The 24,135-nt window shown below is 42.5% G+C and overlaps 1 protein-coding gene across 7 annotated transcripts in view; it reads left to right on the top strand.

Moving 5' to 3' along the window:
* Window positions 1-24,135, top strand: part of COMMD1 (copper metabolism domain containing 1) — a 79,191-nt gene that overhangs the window by 16,913 nt on the left and 38,143 nt on the right. For 3 of the 7 annotated variants that reach the window (XM_056344465.1, XM_056344470.1, XM_056344469.1), the window contains one exon: window positions 3,842-4,123. In XM_056344465.1, the coding sequence (XP_056200440.1) occupies window positions 3,842-4,123 (282 nt within the window). Of the gene's footprint in view, window positions 1-3,841; window positions 4,124-6,284; window positions 7,683-8,955; window positions 9,086-14,602; window positions 14,624-23,843; window positions 23,959-24,135 lie in introns of those variants that run through there. The other 4 variants (XR_008822707.1, XR_008822706.1, XM_056344468.1 and 1 more) reach the window with 4 other exon arrangements.

Genomic DNA, 24,135 nt, shown 5'->3' with positions numbered 1-24,135 from the left:
AATGCTCACCCGAAGCTCCTAGGGCTTAAAAGCAGGAGAGGAGACCTACACTCACATATTTTATCTGTCTTTAGTTATAAGCACAGAAGAACCACTCATGTTTTAAGTTTAAATTAATCTCTAGAAATATCAATAAGGTGTATTCACTATAATTCGATATTCTATCTAACAAATGAGCATTGTTAAAAGTAATAGGAAGAACTGTTTGTAATGCTTGGCAGAACATGACTGGAAATACAAATTTTTGCCAAGTTAAATTAAAACATCTCCTCAAGCTTAAAAAAAGTAAAAAATTTAACTGTGACCATTCATAAGAGCAATGGAGAACTGCTATGCTTGTTTAAAGAATTAATTGTATAGGTGTTGTATACAACTAGTTGTACAGTTGTATATTGTTTATAACAATAACAGAGATGGAAGACCAGCAAAGACCTTAATTGTGCTCTCATTCTTTGTAACTTGTATCAGGTTTCCTGTCCATGGTGAAATGTTTCAAAGTTAAGATGAAGAAGGATATTAAAATGAGTTGCTGTTCTTCGGTGACTTGAAAAGTTTTATAGCTGGTGGGTTTTACCGAGGAATTTAAAAAAATATATCTCCATTAATATCTTCATGCAGCTATGCTGAAGTATAACTTGTTCATTGTTTGATCCATTTCCAATTAAAATTCATGTTATTTTTTTTAAAAAGGAGGTTTTAAGTAGTTGTCATATTTCCAAGCTGAGAGATTCTAGTCTGAACGATGGCCTATAGTGGCATACCAAAATACAGCATAGTTATCTTACGGTTTCTTAGCAGTTTACGTGTACAGGATGAAGTGATCCATATCATGTGTACATGTGCACACATGTCTGTGTGTGAGAGAGAGATAAATGGCTGTTAATTATGAACATGGCTTCCTTCCTTTGTTTTACGTGGTAGTGTTTTGGTAGCAAACTGTATCGGGGTGCTTGTAGTATATGAACATACAGAGTTTTTAAACATAGCCCGCACCGGATCTTAACTAATTGTCAATCTGTTGATGATCTCTGCCAAACAGGCAAGTATAACTGCCCTGTTATAAGCCCTAGCAATATTGCTCTGTTTTCCTTATGCTTTAAAACTGCAAGCTTGGTCATAAGCTTCCTCTTTCAGATACACTTCAAAGTCAAATTTATGTCATGTGTCAAGCACAATAAGGAACTTTGTGTGTGCGTCTTTTTCCAGCTTAGCAAAGCACCGCCAGAAATCTTGCTGCATCTTGCAAAAGAGTTGTTGCAAAGGGGGTAAGGTTAAAAAGAATCTGAGGTATTACAAATGTGTAGTGTTTGAAGGTTATAAAAATCAAGCCTAGAAAAGGATTACCTGTTTATTTGATCCAGTGAATCTGCATCTACGACACCTTTGCTTGGTTCAGTGCAGCGGATGCAGTTTATGTTCTTGGTTTTTGCACGGGAATAAAACAGAAGGCAATTTTCTGCACAGCTGAACTGAGAAGAAAGTCTGCATCTCAACTTGATCTTAGTCTTGACACAGCTTACATAAGGTGCTGGGGTCTGGGGTTGTTGATTCACCTCTGTTCCTCCTCTGTTCCATAAAACAACACAAAAGGTGTATGTAGGCGGTAGCCAGTGTCACACAACACGCAAACAGATCCCCACACAGATGTAGTGATACGAAAAATACTAAAACAAAATATTCCACTGTACTGTTAATGGACAGTCCTGTTCATGTAAGACGTGGATGTAGGAAAGGACTGTCAGCCTAAATAGCTTTTCTTTGAAAATGAAAAGTGCTTTTTTCACTTACAGCATAATTAGGTATTACAGGATAATTACCTCAAGTGAAATATCCTCATGATAAAAGGAAGCAATATATACAGACATGGCGAATGCCCTGTAGAAAAGACGGTGGTGCACTAGGCATCTCAAATTTTACAATAAATTGGCAGATGCTCCTATTAAGCTGGAACCCTGATACAGCCAAGCAGTGACTTCTAGTGTGGATTGCTGTTTCTTTTCTCTGCCATGTAACAGATGGCTGCTAATCCATTCTGAGAGCTAGGGAAGGTGGCGCATCCCTCTAAGAAGAAAAAAAAAATATATATATATTCACACACACATTACAGAAGCTTCAGGAGAGAGATTTTACACGTGGATGATAAAAGGCAGCTAATGGTTGTAGATCACAAGTTGTTTGTTGGGGTTTTTGGGGGTGTTGTTTCTGGTTTGCTTTTCCTTTTGAGCAGAGCGCCGAAGGTGAGGCGGACGCGGTGGGGTGGCTGCCGAAGGCTGCTGAGCACGTCCTGGTGTCGGCTTCCCTCCCTTCGAACCAGCAAACCCGCCGCTGTTCTGTCACTTGCGTGATGCGCGAGCTCTTTGGTTTGGCCTTAGTTCTTGTGCTTTCTTGTTACCTGCCGTTTTATTTCAAAAAGGACTGTCAGTGCTGATGCGGCTGAGATGGTGTATACTTTGACGTGTCTGGTCTAGAGGAAGGCGGCAGAGCCGGCCGGTAGCTCACCCCGCTGGCAGTTGCAGTTCGCTGCCGGTGAAGCAGCAGGTCCTTGGCCAGCTCGCAGAGCGCCAACCCCCTGTTTTGAAGTAAGCGTCACCCAGTTTTGCAGAGGAGCGATGTGAAACACACAGCGTGCGTCTGGCCAGAAGCCACACAGTGTCACCCCCTTGGCTATTGAGAGCGAGATCGGTGCTTCCCTGAGCACGTGGAATACGGCGGCAGGAATACCACGTCAGGGAGAATGCAGTGAAGGCGAATCCCAAAGATTGCAGCATTGACCGCTCTTCACCTTGCTGTGCTCCATGTTGGCGCATGCTTGGAGGTGCCGCGTTCGTTTCAGACAAGCTGCATCCATTTTGGGTGAGAATGAAGCAGAAGCGTCTGCTTGAAACGGTGGTGGGGAAGCTTAGCCACAGTTTCCTCTCTCTCTGCCTCCTGTCCTCCCCTCCCTGCATGGCCGTATTTTGCAAGCATTGCCAGTTAGGCGATGCAAATGTAAGGCTGTAGGATTACCAGTTTTGGAAAATTAGGTGGGAAAACTGGCAATCTATTAAAAAAAGGGAGTTGGGAAGAATAATTTCTGTTGCTGCGCAGGGAGTAGGAGCGAAGGACCCCGTACGCTTCCTGGCAAAACACAAACATAGTGTTTACCCTGACAGAGTCCGCTGATGCGTGGGAAGAAGCTGCAGTCATGTTTTTAAGGATTGCTCCGTGCACATGGACCCTCCCTGGGAAGTCCCACGCTTTGCCGCTGCACCCACACGCCGCTGCGGCCAGTGCTGCAGGCCCCGCTTCACTGGTGCACCGTGTACCGGTTGTGCTGCCTTGTCTGTGGTGCTGGGGTGGCCCGTGAAGCTGCGGGTGTTGCAGGGAGCTGGCATGTCTCCTCTCTTGTTTCAGCCTTGGCCGGGCGCGTGTCACGTTTGCCCCAGCTTTCCTGTTTAATAGACCATCAGAACAGCAGTATCATGGCAGAGTCCTGGCCCGGTGTTCCCAGTAGTGACCAGTTGGGTATGCCTAGGGCATACTGGAGGAGGGGGCCAGGGAAACAGTGAGAATTCTCTTTGTTATCCTGTACCAGTACTGCATTCCCAAAGGCGCTCCCAGTTCCCTCATCACTGTTCCCGATCCATTGCCCTCCAGCTGTCTGAGGACAGGAATCTGGGATAAGTAGCAGGCACTTGCAAATGGCATTTTAATGAAAGTTGTCAGGTTATTTCCATAACCCGGATTTATTTGCACTATATCTTTAAAATCCAATATTTGTAAAACCCTAAAGACGTGGCCTTCTGCTAGACTGTATTTTTGAGCAAGCTTTTCCCTTTTACTCCTTTTATATTCCCTACAGTCGATTGCTTCAGCAGACATGGATTTGAATCAACTTGAGGCTTTTCTCACTGCCCAAACCAAAAAACAAGGTGGCATCACATCAGATCAAGCTGCAGTCATTGCAAAATTTTGGAAGAACCACCGACTAAAGATTCATGAGAGCCTGATCAACCAAAGCCGTTGGGACAATGTCTTGAAAAACATGAGCTGGCGAGTGGATCTGAAATCACAGTCAAGACACGTTGATCAGATAAACACTCCTGTTGCGATAGTTGAGATGGAACTGGGAAAAAATGGGCAGGTAAGCTTTCTTTTGCAAAATATATAAACCTGATTTATCTACATACATGCTGCGACATTTTACCTTTGCTGAGTTCACTGCATCCAGATCAAGTCAGTGTATTTTTCACCACCGGGTCTTCAATGTACTTGAACTTGTTCTCCATCTTTAGATACAAAGATGCATTCTGGGTGGTGAATGCAATTTTGGGTTTTGTTTTATATCGTCATATATGTCTTGACAGCGCTTTTTACGTTAAGCTTGGAAAATCTGAGGATGTAGAAATCAAACATAAAATCAGCTGAACCAGCAGTTATATTAAAATTATATTTGTATTCCATGTGCTGCAAAATTGATCAGTCTTTTTTTCCTAATCAAATACTGAAATTAGGTAGTACCTGCAACGTAGAAGCTGAAAAAGAGCAAAGTTCACAAATTGTGATGATCAAGCATCCCTGACATTTTAGGACAAAGGAGGGGAAAGACTCCTCTTTTATCTTGCATAACGTCTATTTTCATATTGCAAGTACGTCTTTATTACCAGTCACATTATATAATCTGGTCTTATCTGCCAGAGAAACAGATACAGCTCTATTGGTGCTGAACACTGCATTTCTTTTTTAATCTTTATAATTCATATGGATGTACAACTAAAGGCATGACTTCCCATCTTCTGTTTATCTGGTTTTTTCTGACAGGAAATGTGTTTCAGTTTGGTATCTTTTTCCTCTGCAATGTGTTAGTGAATCTTACAACGTCATCTCTTATCAGTAGCTACTGCAACTTACACCATGGGCTAATTTGGGGATGTTAACTATTAACATTTAGCAAGTTTCCTTGGATTTCATAATCCATTTCATAGTTGTAGTAGCTTGTAGCAAAAGAGTACCTGGATTAGGTACAGCTGAAATGTGGGTGGCATACACACACACACGTACATGCACGCACCTGGAGTATACCTATGCAGACCACGTGATTTAATTGAAACTCTGTGGTTATACCAAGGCCAGAATAAATAAATGTACAAGTAAATTGGGGTCATACAGAGACTATCTATCTATCTACGTATATCATTAAAGTTACTCTGTTAGTCCACTCTTCCTCTCAGTCTCCGAAAGCTTATCCTTCCTAAGTGCCGACCCTCCGCCTTTCACTCCTGTATCTCTGCAGTGGCCAATTTAATAATGGTGTGTGGTTTTAGGTTTTTTCCTAGCCTCGCAAAAGTGGAGTTTTCTGCTGAGGATCTTGAGATTGGAAATAATTACATTCTATTAGTAACAAATGGAAAAAGTTTTACAAAAAAAAAAAAGTTTGAATACATTAGTGAGCAAATGGGAAAAATACCTGTGTTCATTAAAAGAAAAGAATCCTTGAGTCAGAACCACTGTTGTATTTCATAAGGGAATTCTGTAGTCAGTGACCCTTGTTTTGAAGTTGTTTTTTCCCCAGTAATGGATTATTACGGTAACATCAGTCCATAAATACATTTGTATTCCATCCACCCTGTGCAGTGACAGAAAGGAGATGTGGACATGAAGGAAGAATACGCATTTCTGAGATGCTGTAATTTCTCTTACCAAAGAGCCCCGCAACAAAACCAAAATGAATTATTTTAGTAATGAAGCTTCATGTTTCAAAGGGAAGTGGTTGTGCGAATCTTTTTTTTTGAACAGCCATCAGATGTAACTTTTGCCTCCTTTGCTGAGGGCAGTAGTGAGCTGTCAGCAAGTCTGACGCTTGCTTCAAGTAAGGGTATTAGACTGGTACTTCCAGAAAAAATCATGGAGTTAATTAGCATTGTCACCACTTGAGTCAAAATCACCATTTATTGTAAGGAGCTGCGGTTTCCCATAGCCTTTAGCTTTCGTTAAATAGGTTCTCTGCTGAAAAGCTTTTGGTTGAGGCAGTCGGTATGAGGCTGCATGCTCCTGTGATGGGCTGAGCTTTGGGAACTCCAGGACTGAAAGGGCAGCAAGTGGGTTGCTAGAACAGTTCTTTGAACCCTCAGCCTCCTCCTGCATTTGGTGTCCTCCTGGAAGGATGGGTGCAGAGACTACTACTGGAGGTTGAACATGTTCTTGTATGCTGGATCCAGCCCACAAACTTAAATCATCAAGTTTTATACCCTTTATATGTATTTTTACTTTATCATTAGCTCACTGCTATCTGTTCTAAATATCAGGTTTTGTAGCACATCAAACAAACACATGCTGGTACCTTTCTGACACTAAACGGCGAGAACGTGTTTTCTAAAAGGTTGTCAGTCGTAGATGTGATTTGGCGAATACTGAAGATCTGGATATGCAGAATAAAGCTGGCTGATGATTCAGGAGTAAATTATTCAGAACAGACTGTTTTCATTTGGACACTTGATAACAGGGGAGTATACAAATGCATTGATGTGTAACGAATTGACATTAATATTTCATACGTTTCAACAGAAGCAAAGAAATTCTCTGCAGAAAATGTACCTTTCCAGAATTTAAAGTTGCTCTGGTTCTTCTCTGGGTCTCTAGACTGGATTTAGATGTCTGCGCCGCAGAAGACCAGACAGGGTGGTGGAGTTTCTGCTGCCTCTGCTTCAATAAGTAACCTTGCTTTCTGCTTGTTATCTCTGAATTTTAATCACTAAAATCTTTCGTGATGGAAAGACTGTATAAGACCTAATATGCCTAGAAATGGGGAATTTGAAGTGACTGCTTCATAAGTGCTAGCATGTTTACATGAATTTTGTCAAATTTCAATTATGTTTTTTGATGTGAGAGATATTTCTGGCTTTGAGAATCCATTACAGCTTGCATGCATTAATTCTTACTGTCCTCGGCATTACTGATAATGGAAAAAAATGAACCCTTTTCTCTTAAGTGCTCTTAAAAACACTTCTAATGAGAAACATTAAGAAATACTGGTGCTCCAAACTTTGGAAAGTTTCGTTCAGGATCTGTAACTTGCAGTTTGAACGCTTGTTCTTCAGTAAAGATCTTACAGCAACATTTGGAGTTCCCTTTATGCTGGTTTTTATAGTCTTTATACATCCTGGTTAAAGGGAGATGACCATGCCAGCCATGAAGTACTGTGCTTTGAAAACCCATTTTCTTGAACAATATGACTAAAAATAAAATCCTAAAGCAGTTGCACTTTAACCTACATTTGCCTTCATCTGTTTGTGGTATTCAGTGCTCAACACTGCCAGTTCATTCTTTCCTTCTGAACAGCCCATCTTTCCTTTTGCACAATGGTTTGCTCCTCCTGTATCTCTGTACCTTGCTGGCATTACCTTAAAATATCTGTAGCTCCCTGCCCCCTTCTTTATGTCCTTTTAAATCTTGTTCTCACTCTCTGAGCATCACTGTAAAGCTGTTTTGACATGAAATTTCAACCGGACACGAAGCTGCTGGGAGGGACAGGAGTGAGCTGGAGAGTTGCCCTTCTCATGCCCTTCCTGCCCCGCTGCGTCAACATTGCTCCCTATGGCAAAGGGTCGCTGCTGCGCAATGTTAGGTTACCTGCAGCTTTCAGTCACACGGTTATATCTGACCTTGTCGTTAATAGAAAATAAATGCATTGATTTTGCACTCTGGCTTGGCATTAAGATATATTTAAACTTCTTTAATAGTTTCGGGAGTTCTGGGACCCCCAGGACTGAAAGGGCAGCAAGCCTCCCTTGGCTGTGTTCTGTCTGCTAGTATTGTGGGCCGATTTGCCAGGAAGTTTTACTTTCTTGCGGCGTTACGTATTTTGCAGTTTAATGTCTAGTACCGATCAAATGTTATAGATTAGTCTGAGTATTTATGCTTCAGCTTCTTTATAGGGTGGGTATTTTCTTCACATGCATGTCTTTTCAATGTTAAAGATACTGGTAATCCACGTAATAGCACTTTGGTTAGTTCTGTGGGATGTTAAGTATGTTTTACGAGCCAGGAGTATTTTCTGCCCTAATTTAATACGAAGTCTAGGATTCCACTGCAGGATTCTTCCCAGAAAGACCCGAGGAAATTGCACCAGGATTATGGATGAGAGGGGTTTTCCCTAAAAAATATCTCTTCTCTTTCCTTTTCTAAAACATCTGCCTGGCAGAGGTGTCATAAAAATTACTTAATAGTGTACACTAGGTAAATACTACTATATAGCAAATACTAAAAGCTAAATATTTGCTAGTTCTGAATATATTTTGATTGTCACTTTAGACTCTTGCCACAGTTTTCATGGGAGAAATACTTTCTGATGAAAGGACTTCCTCAATAGTGACCTTTTGCCTGTGCAGGAACTCACCTGATAATGAAAAATCAGTTTACCGTAGGTATATGACATCCGCTCTTTGCTAGCGGCTGCCTCCAGACCCTGGTAATTCAGAGAAAATAATAATAATTCAGGTAATAATTCTGTTAATTCAGGTGCAGAAAGAATTCATAATGAACATAGACAATTGCCACATGCTACATGTAGGAGGTAGATTTCATCAGGATTTCAAAGGTCTGGAGCTTGAAATGTCATTTCATTTTAGTTTGTATGGCTATGAAGGTTTAATTCTTTTAATGTTCTGGGAAGGAGTGAAGTAGGTCTCAAAAGTATACTTTTTGGGAGGTCAAAATTGTTTCTGACTTGTTAATTATATATGTTCTACACAAATTTAGGTTGAAGTTTGTATCGACTGTGCTATAAGCAAATGCTAAGCTGAATTCACGCACGTTGACAAATACTAAAATTGAACATGCTGTCACAGTGTAATAAAAAAATCTTAGGATTTAGCTTCTGTAAATCTCATTACCTTGCTAGGATTACAGACTGAATGCTGCCGAGGATCTGTTGGTGTTTTCACGTTTTTGTAAGCATGGGTCTCTTGGTCTCCCTAGGCTGCTGTTATCTCCAGCGATAGCTTTCACCGCTGAAGAAAGGTCAGATCAAGAAAACGTCATGAGCAGACTCATGCTATGGGGAGGAAGGATTATGGCTGTGCTTGCTTTTGCCTCCCTGTGACTCCAGGTCAGGCTGCTTCAGAGCTATCACTGCAAATGACTTCAGATAATGGACTTTCAGTCTTTTTCATGTAGGAACTGTTCTGGAAAGACAAACTGCCTTTTGTAGGATGTCAGTGTGGGCAAAGCGATGCACAGGGAGATGAAAAGCAGTCCTGAGTACTCAAACCAAAATAAGCGCAGCCTGGCCTGCGAAGGGGAAGGAAAAACAACCACCAAACCATTTTCCCTTTCCAGCCTTAATCCATTTTAATCTTTGTAGTTATTAACATTATCAGAAATACTGTCCCAGGCAAAAATGGGAAAGCGCAGGCATTTAGAAGCCGAATCGATCAACTTAACCTCAATGGGCTTAATACTTTCATGTGATTAAAAATATAAAACCCGGTAAGTAGAAGTGAGTGGAAAAAAATCACCTTTGTGGCCAAGCTGAATGTAATCACTTGAGCTTTTGTTCACCTTGGAAATTTATGAGCTGGAGGGAACAGTTACATAAGGCAGTGCCAGTGCAAAAGCAAATAAAAACCAGAGGGCAACAGGTCACTCAGCACAGGGAAAACTGGAACACAATTGACTGACTTAACTCAGATATTTCCTTAGTCCTCTGCATGGCGCTCTCTGTAGTCTTTTCTTTGAGAGTTCAATTTTTGTCACCTTCTCCTGAAAGCAAAGTGAAATTTGGGGAACAAGAAGAGAATTTTGTTATTTGTGGCTGTTAGGATTTTTAAGTGTAACATGTTATGGAGATAAGAGCGTTAATTTGAGATACCAAATAACTGTCTTGACTTGAATTGTCACTTTTCCACTCTATATATTTGACAAAGTTTTCTCATGAGCACGCCATCTGTTCATCTTATACAAAGCAAGGATATTCTACAATTAGTGACACTAATAGTTCCCGTCCCTGTTTATTTGTGCCGTGTGTGCAGGGCACATACACACATACATTCCTTGTCAACTGTTTTTACTCTGGAACTGGACTTGCTGAAGTAGTTGAACAGAACAACCTGTGAGACACAAATATGTTTGTTTGTTGCTGAGCTCAGGGTATTATGAGGAGAATTCTGGATTAATTGAAGGCGAGCTGTATGAAGATGGTTGTTACCATAACGACGCATATTTACTGCCTTTCATCTGCCTAAATTCAGTTTCAGTCCCAGACACTTGAAATTTTTTACCTTCTCAGAAAATACGTTGAGTTCTTGGACGTTATAGTAGGGAACTTGCCATCAGTTATGTATCTCATGCGATCAGTGAGGATTTTGTAACCAGACATCCTCCTGCAACAGTAAAATGTTGCATAGCTTTGATGAAACACCTTCCAGAGCCATCTCTTGCAGCCTTGGGACACAGACTGTGATGAGGCTGGGACAAGGGCAGCTGGCTTCAACAGACTTGTCTCCAGCAAGTGCATTTTATCACTCGGTTCCACTTTTTGTCTGGAGTTGATGCTATACATTTACTAGTTAGTCAGAAAGACCTGTTCTTCCTTCTTGTCTTCCTTAGGTTGTCCCTGTCTGCTTGTGGCTTTTCTGAAAGTCCTCCTGCTCGTTTTCTCCTAGCTCCCTTGCCACCAGAAGTGGTTGGTACACTTTTGGAACATATCCTTAGCTAACAGCCCTCAATCCTTATCCTGGCTCCCCTACTGAAAGCATTTCTGTTAACTTTTCAACCTTTACTTTGCCATTCCTGCAGTGCTGGGGTAGGTCACTTCGAGAGTTTGTGGTGGTCCACACTTTGAGATCTTCAAGACTCAAGCTGGATAAAGTCACTGCAGTCAGGGTCTCTGCCACAACAGACCTGATCATTTGGCCTGCAGACTTTCAGGTGAAGCAGGTGGTTTCGTGCTCCTTGTTGATTTGATCTAGTCGTTGTGTGCATTTCAGTTCCTTCTCTAGTCACTGAACCGCAAGTGGAAGATTGCGCTAAGAGCATGTTCCTGTTGCTTTTGTGCTTTGTGCTTTAGTTCAGTCTGAATGCATGAACTTCTGGGTTGGGAGTTTGGTTTCAGTGGAGGGAGAGAAGTTGTTTGGGAACCATGATGCTGGAAGGGGCTTGGGGGGTTGGCAAAAAAAGCCGATGGCATTTAAAGAGTACGCATTGCGGAGGCTGGGTGCAAAGATGGCTGTTGGGCTTCAAAACCTCCACAGCTCTGGCTCTGTTCTCTAACAAGAAAGTGCCTGTGTCACTAATGAGCATAGAGGACGCCTGTGAGTTTCTGGTGCTTCATTATCACTTTGCGTTAAGTGGGTGATTCGGAGACCCTAGGTTGCATAGCCCCCATCACCAAAGGGATCGCTCGATTTGAGGCAGGTTGGCAGAGCAGCTTCAATGTGCCACTCGCACTACTGCTGTTGTGTAAATAATCACAGGCGACTCTGCTGTCTGTGCAGTCCCCCACTACCATGGACTTAGAGTCGTATAGGGACTGGCGGCAAATGTGCGAATTGAAGCATTGCTTTTGCACAAAATGCCATGTGCAGACTGGCACCGTTTGGCTGTATGAGCTTGCTCTTAAACGCCTCGTCAGCACTTCTGCCTTCCTTGGAGCACGTGGCCTGGCCTGGGTTGATGCCAGAGGGTAGAGAAGCAGCTCTGCATTTCCCACGTCTACCAACCAGCTAGAGGCTCAGCCCTGCTGCAGCAAAACCAGGCTTTAATTGAGGTGAAACGTAGTGTAAGGCTTGGAAAGATGGATATTTAATGGGTGAAGTGGAAGGTCTTTGGAGATTCACAGAAGGTGAGATGAAACTGAAAAGGAAAAGTTGATTAAAAAATACCACCATTTCTCAATTCGCTAATACCAAGCCTAGGGCAGGAGGCAGAGGGGACCACGCTTGGCCGATGTCGTCGATTCCTGTCTTATTAAAAAGCAACTGTGCAACACAAAAATTGGGTCTGTTTGCTGCCATGTTGCCAACTGCTGAGGACTCGGAGGGAGCGTGGCTGGTGTTAGGCCTCCTGCGGTAAATACACAGGAGTTAGTTATTTCTTTTGGTACTGCCTACCTTTTGTAAAACCAGCAGCACGTAGTTTGCGTGTGAAAGTGACTCTGTTCTGTTTTCTGAATTAACTTCCCTTGGGATAAATATCTTACGTGCAATATATTTACCCCAGGAGGCCTTCAAGGAAGGGGAACATGGTTGAAGGACAAAAATTGTAATCTCCACTAGCTTCTTTTTAACAAGAGTCACAGGTTTTGCTTGATTCTCAAAAAACATTTTAAAAAGGGGGAACTTCATTGCTGGAGAGCCTCTATACAGCAAATCAAAATGACTGGCTTCTTTGTTTCTTCCCTCTGGTGTTGCTGGCCATCTGTGTTCTTCAAAAAACCGGAATGCCAACATTACCAAGTAATTTGTTCTTAGAAAACTCAGGAGGAAAAAAAAAAAAAAAAAGGAGTTGTTATGAACATCAGTGCCCACTACATTGGCTGACAAAGCATCTTGTTTTTACAGGCCTAGCCTGGCCAAATAAATTTTAGATTGTATTTTGCCAGTTGGCCAGCCTTCCCACTCTTGGCACTGTGCCACATTGCTGCTGAAAAATGCTTTGGAGATCCTTCCAGGTTTGTCATGGTCTCTCTTGAGAGCCGTGAATACTAGTGTTCAGGGTGTAAATAAGAACAAGTTCTTCCTTAATTTGTTTTAATTGGCAAGAGCTGCTGTGGGAGAAGGTATCAGAAGATACAAAATTGGACAGCTAGCCCATAACTGGGGAGAAACACTTGTCTCTTACACCCTTCTTTGCTGCTTAATCCTTTGGATTATCTTTATTCTGTCTAAATATATATACATATATATATTTACAGTCTTCAAAAAAGCTTTGACTGTGCAAGAATTGATCTGACAAAAAAATCAACACAGCCCAGTAGCAAGACCGCTGCAAACCGTACCGTTAAACTTGCCGTGTTTCTCTGCATGTATTAGGGTTTTTCTGAGGGAAGAGTGAACCTCTATCATTTCTTTTGAGCAGCTTGTATGTTATCTGCCAGCAGCTTTGTTTTTCACCTTTCTTCACAAATTGAATTCCCACGTGGTGAACAGTTCTATTAATACATCAGGCAGCAGAAGGCATGGGCAACAGGAGAATGCAATTCGTAGGCAATTTGCAGTGTAATTTTTTTACGGAAGAGATACTTCTCTGCTAATTTCTAGCAAGCAGTGGCTTTCTGTCCTTCTAGTGCTTCTACTTGTGTGTCTTGTCCTAGTTAAAAATGAGAAAAAGGTAAGCATCACTATTTTTTCCTTCCTTTTCTTCTTATCATTCCATTTACAAAATCTCTTAACTGAGTGATTTCACTGGTAGCTGCTGGAATTTGCTGGTGTACAAAACTGTCCCTGGCAATCAGTAACTGAGCATTAACTCTGAGGTATTATGAGCTCCCTGTTCAGAGATGTAGTTAATCAGCATGTGAAATGCTTGGAATACTACCCCGCTGTGTTTGTACAGAAGCAAACTCATTCCCGCTGCAGATGCTCTTGCTGCTGTCACTGTGTACTACTGGCAGTGGTACCTTGGGGCTTCTAGGTGCCAGCAAAGAAATTCTGGGAGAGGCTTACGCCCCTTCCCAAGGGAGTGAATGAAGACTGTAGGAAACAAGGCTCTTTTTGCAGATACCAACTTCTGTGGTGTATAGGTCAGCTTTTCTGCAGATGGCTGGTGGGAGTTTGCACCAGAGAAGCTCAAATACTTCATCTCCATTTGCATGTTCGCTTACCTCCGTATTAAATGGATTTGTGTTACAGGTGCACCTTAGTACATTGGCCTTTGTTTCATCTTGTTAAAAACATAGGCTAAAAGGAAGGCAGTAATAGAACTGCCACGGAAAATCACACATGGGTCTTGGATGGTAGTTTTGGGTTACAGGTGTTTTTCTTGCAGCAACGTGGACCTTTTGTTACTTGTTCTCACCAGCATGCTGCCCCGGTAGTTAGGCATTTACAGAGCTCAGAATGGCTGACTCCAAATGAATTTTTTTTGTTCCCCACCCTTTTTTTTCCCCACCAAGTTGTTTTAGGACTGGATCAGTTTGTTGAAGGGACAGGGTGGAGGTAAAATTGAGCAAAAGGAATGGAGAACTCTGCCCTGCCATGAAAGAAGTGCTCGTTTAAACTTACGTGTTCAAAGGATCACGCCTTTTAAATCCTAGCTAGTGGACTCTTGAACATGAAAAGTAAAACACCTTTCCCTGAGCAGTAAGGGTAACCTCTCCAAAGTGCTAGCTTCTCTTCCAAGAACGGAGGAGGAATAGAAAATGAGAGACACAGCTGTTGGATGAGTTTGATATTGTAGACTTAATGTGCAGAAGAGTGGAAAAGGTATCTGTTTTGGAAATGATCTAAAGTGGTATCTGGAGGTGGGAACCTGCTAAGATTGCAAGAACAGAGGAATCTTGGTATTTTAGCAGTGTTAGTATTCTTTGTTTCTAGAAAATTTCCTAGCTACCTACATTCGTGACAGTCATTAACAAGAAACAGGATTGAAATACTTTTCCTATTGCTTGTCTGATTATTTTCTCCAGTGTTAGGTGGGGAAATACAGCAAGCCGAACCACAGATTTGGCTGAGTTGCCTGGAGTGATGCTAGAAGTCTGGGAACAGCAAGGAGTACAGTTGAGCAGCAAGTGAGTTCAAGTGAGTTCTGACTTAGTCACAGCTTTAATAAATAAACTGGTTCATTGTTTGGGGTTTTGTTGGTGTTTTTTATTATTCAGTGGTTACAAGAAGTTGACTACTGTCAACAATTTCATCATCAAAATAGCTTTCCCTGTTTCCTTGCCTGCCTCTGGTTTTTTTTTGGTTTTTTTTTTTTTTTTTTTTTTTGCTTCTTTTGAAAATACTGAGGCAGTGTGTTGAAGCGTAAGTTTCCCTGATTTTCTTTGAAAGGAGATTGTTGGGAGGAGATCACTGGCAGTGCTTTCGGTTAAGACATCATTGTCCTATTTACTGCTTTGGAAGTTGAGGAAATGACTAGTTTGAACATAATTCCAAGAGCAAGTCCTCTTCATTTAGAAAGAGATTTTAGCTTACAAAAGATACAAAACAACCCTTTGATTAAGAAACCTCTCTAAGCTGTAATTTTGCATAGACCTTGACACAAGGTGGGTTTTTTTCTGTCCTCCTTCTAAATTGTCAGTTGCAGAACTCCACAAAGATAATCAGACATGCAAATCTGTGATATATTTTTAGTTTAACTGGCTGATCTATATTCATTAATATGTTAATAAGACAAGGGAAGCATAATTTAAATTGCATATGCTTAATTTGGTTAATAAATGCTTGAAATATACTCCCACTTTTCAAAGTAACCATAAAAATGATGCAAGTTTTTCAGGGTTGTTTTTTTTATTTTAAGTCACAAGAAGGGTATAAAGCCTCTTGTTTTAAGGACAAAAGTAAGCTTGTAGTGCTTTTTACCCTGACCCTGCACAGTCAAAGGATGTCTGCTGAATTTTACTCCTCCTTGTATGCATTGTCACATTCCTAATGATTTAATTATAGCAAATAATAAATTGATCAGCGGAGACCTAGTGAAGATTACAGCGTTGTAATCCAAGTTCCCAAACTCTATGAGGTGGATGGAGTTAGATAGGCAGACGCAAGATGGAAAGAACAAAGTTTCCTTGCATTCAAATATGGCTAATCTGCTCCGATGCAAATGGGGGGCATGCTTGCCTTACATTTGGTTTGCAGTGGCCTAACCAAATGAGATGCTCAGAAGTTACTACTGGAAGTCAAATAAATTCTCGAAGAGCTTCTGAACCTTCGTTGAACATGCAAAGCTGCTATAATACCTATTTCTTTAAATCTCTGAAGTGATATTTGAAAGCTTACAGGCACGAAACTTTTCAGTCAATTGATTCCATTCCTGTTGAATCGCTCTCAGAAGTGGAGCTGTGCTTTAAGAGCTATTAAAAAAATTTCATTCCATTTAACCTGTAAATAGGCCACAGGACTTAAAAAAGCTATTATCAAACCCATTTTTGCATTATTATTATTAAGACTACAGCCTGGAAGGCAGCATCTTAAAAGAACTTGGCACTGAGGAGAGTCTAGCTCACCGCAATGTATATAGTTACACTGGCCCGACTTACTTGGTCTGAAGTAATGAGGCATGACAGATCATGAGTGCAGTGCATCATGTTCCGAACGAATAACCCCTTTCAGAAAATTACGTTTGTGCTCTAAGCAGTCATTTTGAGTTATCTGCAGCTAATTTTAAACTGCCTGCTTTTATGGTAACGGAGCGCTTGCGTTTCCCAGTAAATACCACCATGATGCTGAGACGGCTATAAAGTGCATCTGTCTGGGAAAAAGCTCAAGTCTGATCAAACTTAATTAGACTGGAATCTGTTCCTGCCTACAACTATCTTGATTATGTGATGAGAACAAACACGACACTTGACAGAATTGGCTTTTGTGATAGCTAGTGTCACGAGGATGTGATAAAGGGCTGTGGAGTCACATGCTCGCTCCCGCTGAAGGTGCAGGCATGGGCAACAGCATCTTCCTGGAGTGTTTCTCTTCTTACTGACCTTTTCCACTAGAAAAGATACCGACTGAATCCAGGCAACTTCTGTGTGTAGCAAAACGTGCTTGTTTCCCATGTTGCTGTTGCTGTCGCTGTCCTGTGGTGTTTAGGTCGCCGCTGTTGGGAGTTGGAGCAGTTTGCGTCCAGCTGGAGCTTGCTGGGGAGCACGTGGAGGAACCCAGGCAGTTCGAGGGAGCGGTAGATCTGGTTCGGTTTAGGTGTCTGCCTTGGACTGTTTTCTCGAAGGATCTGTTCCCACAGGCTCCAAAGGGAAGCAAGCATTACTGGCCCAGCTCTAGGGGCCTGAAGTTTGGTGAGATGGATCGTACCCTTTGCCCGAACTGCATACTGATTAATGGTGGCTGAACAACTGCTCCGCTCAGATGGACGGTATGGATAAACCTTGTTGCTTGGTTCAGTTCAGGGCAGATAAGGCAAAATGTCTCAGCCTTTGATTTCTAGGAAGCAAAATCAAAAGAGAAAGGCAGCTCCTCCCTTTGTACCAGGGAAGAGTAGTCAAGTGAATGTCATTAAACTCCATCAGCTAAAGAAGTGTAGGCTGCTGGGTGACAGAGACCTGCATTTGCATTAAATCGAAACACTCAGGGTTAAATTAATGCAAGATATAAATGAAAGGATGAAGAAACCCTCTTTAAAGGGGTTTCGTTTCTTAAAGTCCTATTAAGCAAGCATTAGGTTTGCAGAGCAGAAGTACTTAGAGGTTTGAAAATGCCAAATTGCTCTGCATGGCCGTTAACAGCCTGATAAGCAGTGATGGGAGCACTGAAATACCATTGTGGTCTGGCTATGATGTGTGACCGAGCCACTTTGGGTCGTAACACTTTCCTCTGCAAACACACTGAGTCATGCTTAGTGGATGCTAAGGCCAAAGAATGAGCAGAAAGACAATACCCCCACCTGAGAACAAGGCTTTGAAAGTGGACAAATCAATTGGTTTCAAGGACCTTCTCTCTTGGCAGGGGGTGGGGAGAAAAAGAGAAAGGCTTGTTTTTCCAGGTGCAGAGCTTGGAGATCAAAGAGGCTTGTGCGCCTGCCTCTGAAGGAGGCTGTTCCCCAGAGCTGCTGGAGGAGAGCTTAGCTTGAGGGGCTTGTGGGGTTGGATGGTGCTGCCACATCCCGGTGACCCTGAGGTTGTCTGGGGGACTTGCCACAATGTTGGCTTGCCACAATCCTCATGCAGAAGCTACCTGGTAAGAAAAGCGCGTTTAGCAAATCTCATAATTTTATTCTAAACCGTTGGCTTTTCCCCTGCACAGGCAGTACTTTATTTCAAGGAGCATTGGACGTTGCTTTTCTGTCATTGCCTTTTGGAAGAGGATTTTTGGAAGGGGCTGTCAGAGGTATGATGCTGTGCTCCAAGCCTGCGACACAGTCTCATTCCTTCTGCCCCTTGTGCGCGTCTTACAGCCCCTGTTTGAATGGCATGTACAGCTCTCCACGAGCTCTCCTGGCTCCCAGGAGAGGTTTCCACTCCTTTCTCTCAGGGCAGTAAACAGAGTGCTGCGCCAGAGGGCTGAGTATCGCAAGCACTTGTACACGCAAAGGGGATGTGAGAAATTTGCTGTTGGCCAGGAACTTGCACGTGACTTCAGGTGCGTGCTGTGCTCTGGGTCAGCCTGGCTCACCATTTCCCATCCTAGGAAGTGACAGCAGTGTCCAACAACTCCCCCTGCGCTCGGAGGACTGGGCATCCTCCTTTCAGCAGAGAGTTGTGACCAGGGCGCTGGCGTTGTTGTCTCGCCGCATTCCCCGTCTGGCACCATTCCTTGCTTGAGCGCGGCTCCTCTGCACCCTCCTTTCTTTTATGCCCTCTGCTTGGCTCTGGTTGTGTGTTTGTGTTTTCTCCCACACTGCTGCTGTTTCATTCACTGCCCAGAATAATAAAGGGCTTGTTGAAAGGGTGCTGCTAATTTGTCTTCCTCATTCATTATGTCTTTATTTATTTAATATTTGTTTTCAGTGTGCATTGAATATAATACTACGCTTTTCTTCACCGTTTATTTTAGTAGTATTTATTAGTTTGGAGACTCTTACGCAAACCCTCTTACTGCCGTAAAAGTATCATAAATAAATAGTTATCAGTTATGATGGTGTTATAATTCCCCTTTCAAGGATACAATCTGAAAGCAGAAAACATAAATATAAGGATTTCCACTAATTCTGATGCGCAGTTTGAAAATACCCTCAACCTGAGTTCCCAGAGTGCTAAGCCTTGGTGGTACAGCCAGCATACGTTTCTGATTGCGCAGCCACGGCTGTGATGGACATCAGTCCTGCAAACCAGACCCCACATGCCTCAGACTGAGCCCGGAGAACACACAGTGAGTGACCACCTGGAAAAATATTGTTGGCTTGACTTGCCTGCCATTTCATGGGCTTTCCTGTAAAGGCACAGTCCAGTTCTCCAGGGTATCGTTCAGCTGGTCTAACTGTAAGGTCCTTCTTTCTCTCCCTGCAGTTCCCCATCTGCTTTGCTCCGCACCTCTGGCTTCTGCACGACGAGGGAGCCTGGGCAGCCCACAGCCTGCCTCACTACACAGCCCCCATTCATTGCCTGGGCAGTGCCTGCAAGAGTTCGCCGGGAAAATAAATAGCATCAGGTCTTGACATGGCAGCCTGTGTTACAGCGCACACGCAAAAGGGCAGAAGGTTATTTAAGGTTGCCTGGCAACTGTAATGCCCACATTTTCTGTATTTTAATAACTTTGTGTTGTAGTGCTCGTGTTCTTTAATACAGTTTTCAAGAATGGGTTTGGAAAGGGTTTCTTAAGACTACGCACGCAGAGGCTTGCACCTCCTATATGCACATGAGAACATTTACCTGTGGGCAAATAAGTTTGCTTAATGGCTGCATGCAAATAAAGGCAGAACACTCATGATATTCATAAGCCACTGGACAAAGTATTAGCAGGATTCTTCCAGCCAAAGAAAATCTGAACTAGAGGTATATTGGAGCAGAATATTAATACCTCCCCATCCAAAATCTGGGAAAATGCTTTCAGCACTTCTTTTCTTTCCCCATTGTTAGAACTTAGGTCAAATGCTGCCTTTTATCTGAAGTGGTTTGCCTGGAGACTTGTGCTCCGTGAGTGTATGTATTATCCAGCGTCATCCTTCCTTAACATCTTCCTTTCTTCCAAATTTTGAAGTGTGAAGCAAATAGCATTTTATACATAGTGAAATTTAATCATGCGATTATATTGTATGCACTCTAGTCAATAAGGTGAAGCTCAGGCTTAGCTAAGGGAGTAGGCAATCATGCAGAAAAATCTAATTTTTACTGATGTAGTAGGATAGGTGTAATGCATCTGTGCTTTTTGAAACCAGAGCCTGCCCAGCTGTGACTGAAGTCCATCCTGGGCAGTTGCTGCTCTTTTTTGCTTGGCGAAAGTGAGTATTTTGCAAGGCTGGAAGGGTAGGCGGGGAGTACATTATAGAACAATCAGCACTGGGCTCTGTTTGTCCAAGAAAGCGTCTCACCTGTGACAGAGGAGAAAGGTTGTTTTCTTTGGAACATCTCTAGAAGGTCATTCAATGTGTGGCAAGCCGACATGCAGGGTTTGCTTTCGAGATACTCTGCTGCTTTTATGAACGATGCGCCATGACATGAAGATTGCCCAGGGTTTGCTGGTAGACAGGGGACTGCTCCCAGGGTTAGTTGCTACATGGAGGACTGCTCAAGAAGGGGCCATTGGGAGTAGGAGGCTCTAGGAGAGATGCCCAAGCCAGAGTCCTGGCGAGGACTTGGAGCCCAGCAGGTCCAGAGGTACAGGTCACCGTTCAGCTGTTGCAGTGTACTCCTTGCTGTGTGTGAGTCCTATTTCTCACTTGCCTTTCTCTGCCTGTTCTGCTTTCGTTTCTTCTGCTGCTTCTCTTTACCCTTCTGCCCCCACACCCTCAGGGTGCTCCTCTGCCTCTTTCCTCCCTCTTTTCATCCCCTTGGCCTCCTCCTTGCTCTCAGACTTGGTTCTTTGTTTTGTTTTTGCAGAGCTACCTAGGATTTTTTCTTTATTGGCATTGTGCAGCACAGCAGAGGGCTGTAAACCATCCCATGTCAACCAGCCCATGACCACATGAAAGCACAAAGGGAAGATCCCCAGGATCTTGGGGAAGATTTGGGTTTGCAAGGTGTCTCCCCATGCTGTCTTTCTATGTCATTGTACTGAGACCAGCACTGTGATGTGGAAATGCTGTATTCTTCTTGCATTCTTCTTGCACTGTGGCAAAGCTTATTTTTCTAGGAAGTTCTGAATAGATTAAGTTGTGTTGTTGGGGTTGTGTGCGTGGCTTTTTGTCGTTTGTGGGGTGTTTTTAAAGTAGTGTATGAAATCTTCACTTGAAAGCGTGGATGAAACTCCTTGTCTGTAGTAGTTCTTCTGTGGATTTAGTGAACCGCAATGTCAAAGCAGAGCTTTAAAAATAGGGATGGAACATCAAGGAATTACTTGGCACCTGCATGTTCTAATGTATTCTAAATAATGAGCTTTATGTGGTAAGTTTATGTAACTGAGCTGTATAATTTTGTTCATGATGATGATTATGCTGAGAATCAGCTTTGCTAGTCGAGATACACGTGAACACAACACAGGCTTATTACCCTGGAGACCTGGTTAGCAGTAGTGCTGGAATTGGGCAGAGGACAGCTTAAAAGTAAGCATATTTGCATTTTAAGTGAGCTGTAGTTGCCCTGAAGGTATGCAAACCGCTCTCAATGATAATTGTACGTCAGGCTGTATGAACGATGCTGCATGCTAACGCTCCAACATGTGGCTCGAGGGCACGTGAGGACACTGGTTCTTCTTTCTGATGTTTTTTTTCTCCTTTGGACTAGTGGGCCATGTGGCAATCTCAGCTTCAAACAGGATGCCATCAGGGAGTTTAGTAGATGTACCGAGACAATCAATTGTGCCTGTGTTGGATGAGGTGTTCAGATGTCTCATTAAATATCCGCAAACCAAAGGGTCATCATCTCTTCCCTCTGAGCCCCCTTACTTCATCCGTCATCTCTTGTAGCCTTCACAAAAATCTTCCTCTTTAGACCTTCACGTTTGAGTTGGACTTACTTGAAAATAGGTTCTGAGAACTGAAGATCGACACATATGAACAAACGGGTCCATTTATTTAGAGAAGACTAGCTCTGTATGTTGCATATGGAAATAGATATTTATTTTTTTCTCTTCCTTTCCCAGTGGTAAACATACTTCACACTACAAGCATTGTTAATGCAAAGCCCAGCGTCCTGTTGACACTCGATATTTTTGACAGAGGCAAGGGTTGGGTCGCCAGGGTGGATGGAACATGACTTATTGTGCTTAAAACAGACATGCTCAAATCTCTTACACTTGAAATTATGAAGAAGCCTTTTGTCCGTAGTTTCTCTCTCCTCTTTGTACAAACAAATCTTTATCTCTCAGGCTTGTGTTTAGACTTTAGACTTGGCTGGTTATTAGAGACAAACCAGGTGGAAAGCAGTGAGTGAGAAGTTGAGGAAAAGATGTGACTTTTTTGGATCAAAGCAAAGTGCTTTATGTATACAAGCTGTGTTTCTGGACAAGCAGGAGGACTGTCATGTCCTTCCAGGGTACTTTTGGGTATTAAAATGATAGCGCAAGAATGTAAACAGGAAAAATACGTCGTAGAATTATGGGTGTGTTGCATCACCAGAGAAGATGCCTTCATGCACAGTAAGTGCTGTGCTGTGCTCATGGGTGGAAAGAGTCAGGCTTTACAAAGCTAATGGCATATCTCCATGCCCCTGATAAATTCTGAATATATTTGCTTTCATATGCAGCCTTCATTTGCATAAACATCTGGGTATAACAAGCTTTTCTGGCTTTTCCTGCTCTTCACTTTGTCTCCTCTTCCTTCTTACCTCTGAAATTTTCACTCCGATTTGAGTCATTGCAATGTGTCAGGTACTCTTGTAACACCCCCTCGCAGACGTACATGCCCATGGACTTTTATTTTTTTTGGAAACCTGTGTTCAAACTCAGAAGGCTGCACCCCTACCAACTTGCTTTATGTAGGTGTACAGGAGCGAAGTATCAGTTACTGATGTGGAAGGAAATTTCCAGGGTGGAGGCAGCCCTGGAGGTACCTGGGGAGCATTTCTTCTGAGGTTCCTGCAAGACTAGGAATCTGGCTATTTCAATGGAAATCCAGTAGTCACTAGAAATGCAGAGGTCTGCTTGACTCACGTTAGTACCAACGCTATATGTGTTCCCTTTGATTTACTTTTTATTTCTGTCATATTAAAAATGTCACACGTGGGTAATAATTCTTTATGTGTCTCAGCACAGGAGTGGGATACAGATAGTTGTTTCCATGTTAGGGATGGAGATGGGGGAGAATGCAGAGCTTATCATTTGCTAGTTCATCATCAAAGTCACTGTTCGCATTAAATATTTGCCATAGCAGTGCTTCCCTGTCCACAGCCCCCTTTGTTTGTCTTGCTCCTCACAGGAGTACAGGGAAACAGAAATTCTTCACTTCTTCCTAGGTGTGGAAGTGAGGTGGGTTAGTCCCATACATCACGCTTGTGAACGATGGGTCCCAATCCTAGCCTTACAAAGGTGCTGTTGCGTACTCTATTTGTATCTGCAAAGATTTTACTTTTCCTCTAGTATTTCATTTCTAATAATTCCTAGGTTAAGAGCATGTTTTAAGGGGAGGGGAGACAGTACGTACTGTTTTTGAAGTACCAGATTGCTTATTAGTGTAAGCACCATCACCCTGGATGGTTTCATACCCAGAAACCTTGAACACAATCATCATCACTAGGTTTTTGGAGTGTTAAACAAAATAGCTATCTCCCCCCCGCCAAAGTTGCAGGATCTTTTCTCTTGCAAGAATATTTTTTTCATTGTGCACTTGCCTCCCCTTTCTTTTTCCACCCAAGGAAATAAGAATCCAAAAAGGGAGCCTCAGAGCCTGTCTCATTTGAAACATCTCCAGATTTCTGTCTTGCTGTCACTGTCATTGCGACAGCGTTGCAGTCAGGTACCATGGTGATTTTAAACACTTGTCACACTGCCTGCATGTACTTGTCAAATATTTTTTATGGTTTTTTTTATTGCTTTGATTCCAAGATGATTAAACAACAGGCATATCTAATTCCCACTGCAATGTCAATGCTATTTACCTTAGAAGAAACTAATTTTTAATTATTTGCTTAGCGCTTATCAGTGCTTTATTCCTTTGTACTGTTTTAGCTTCAAGAGAACAGCTTCTGACATGGGAATCTGCCTGTGGAAAAGTGCTGCTCACTTTTACAAAAGAAATACAAATGGTTCCTTTCTTCTACAAAGGTGTTTCAAATGAACACTGGTAAGGAACTCTTTTGTACTTCTGCTTTGAAAGTAGAAATACAAAACGACACAATATCCCAAATTCCCTGGCCTTTAATTTATTCAGGAAGCAATTATTACTGGTCTTGTTCTGAAACCTGAAACAGAATTTTCTAAAACTGGGGAAAAGGCATTGCATACAAACCTCAAGGCGATG

Source organism: Falco biarmicus, chromosome 6 (assembly GCF_023638135.1).
Source record: "Falco biarmicus isolate bFalBia1 chromosome 6, bFalBia1.pri, whole genome shotgun sequence".
In the NCBI taxonomy this organism is placed as follows: Eukaryota; Metazoa; Chordata; class Aves; order Falconiformes; family Falconidae; genus Falco; species Falco biarmicus.
Note: the sequence above shows the minus strand (reverse complement) of the source record. Positions and strands in the feature narration are given on the sequence as shown.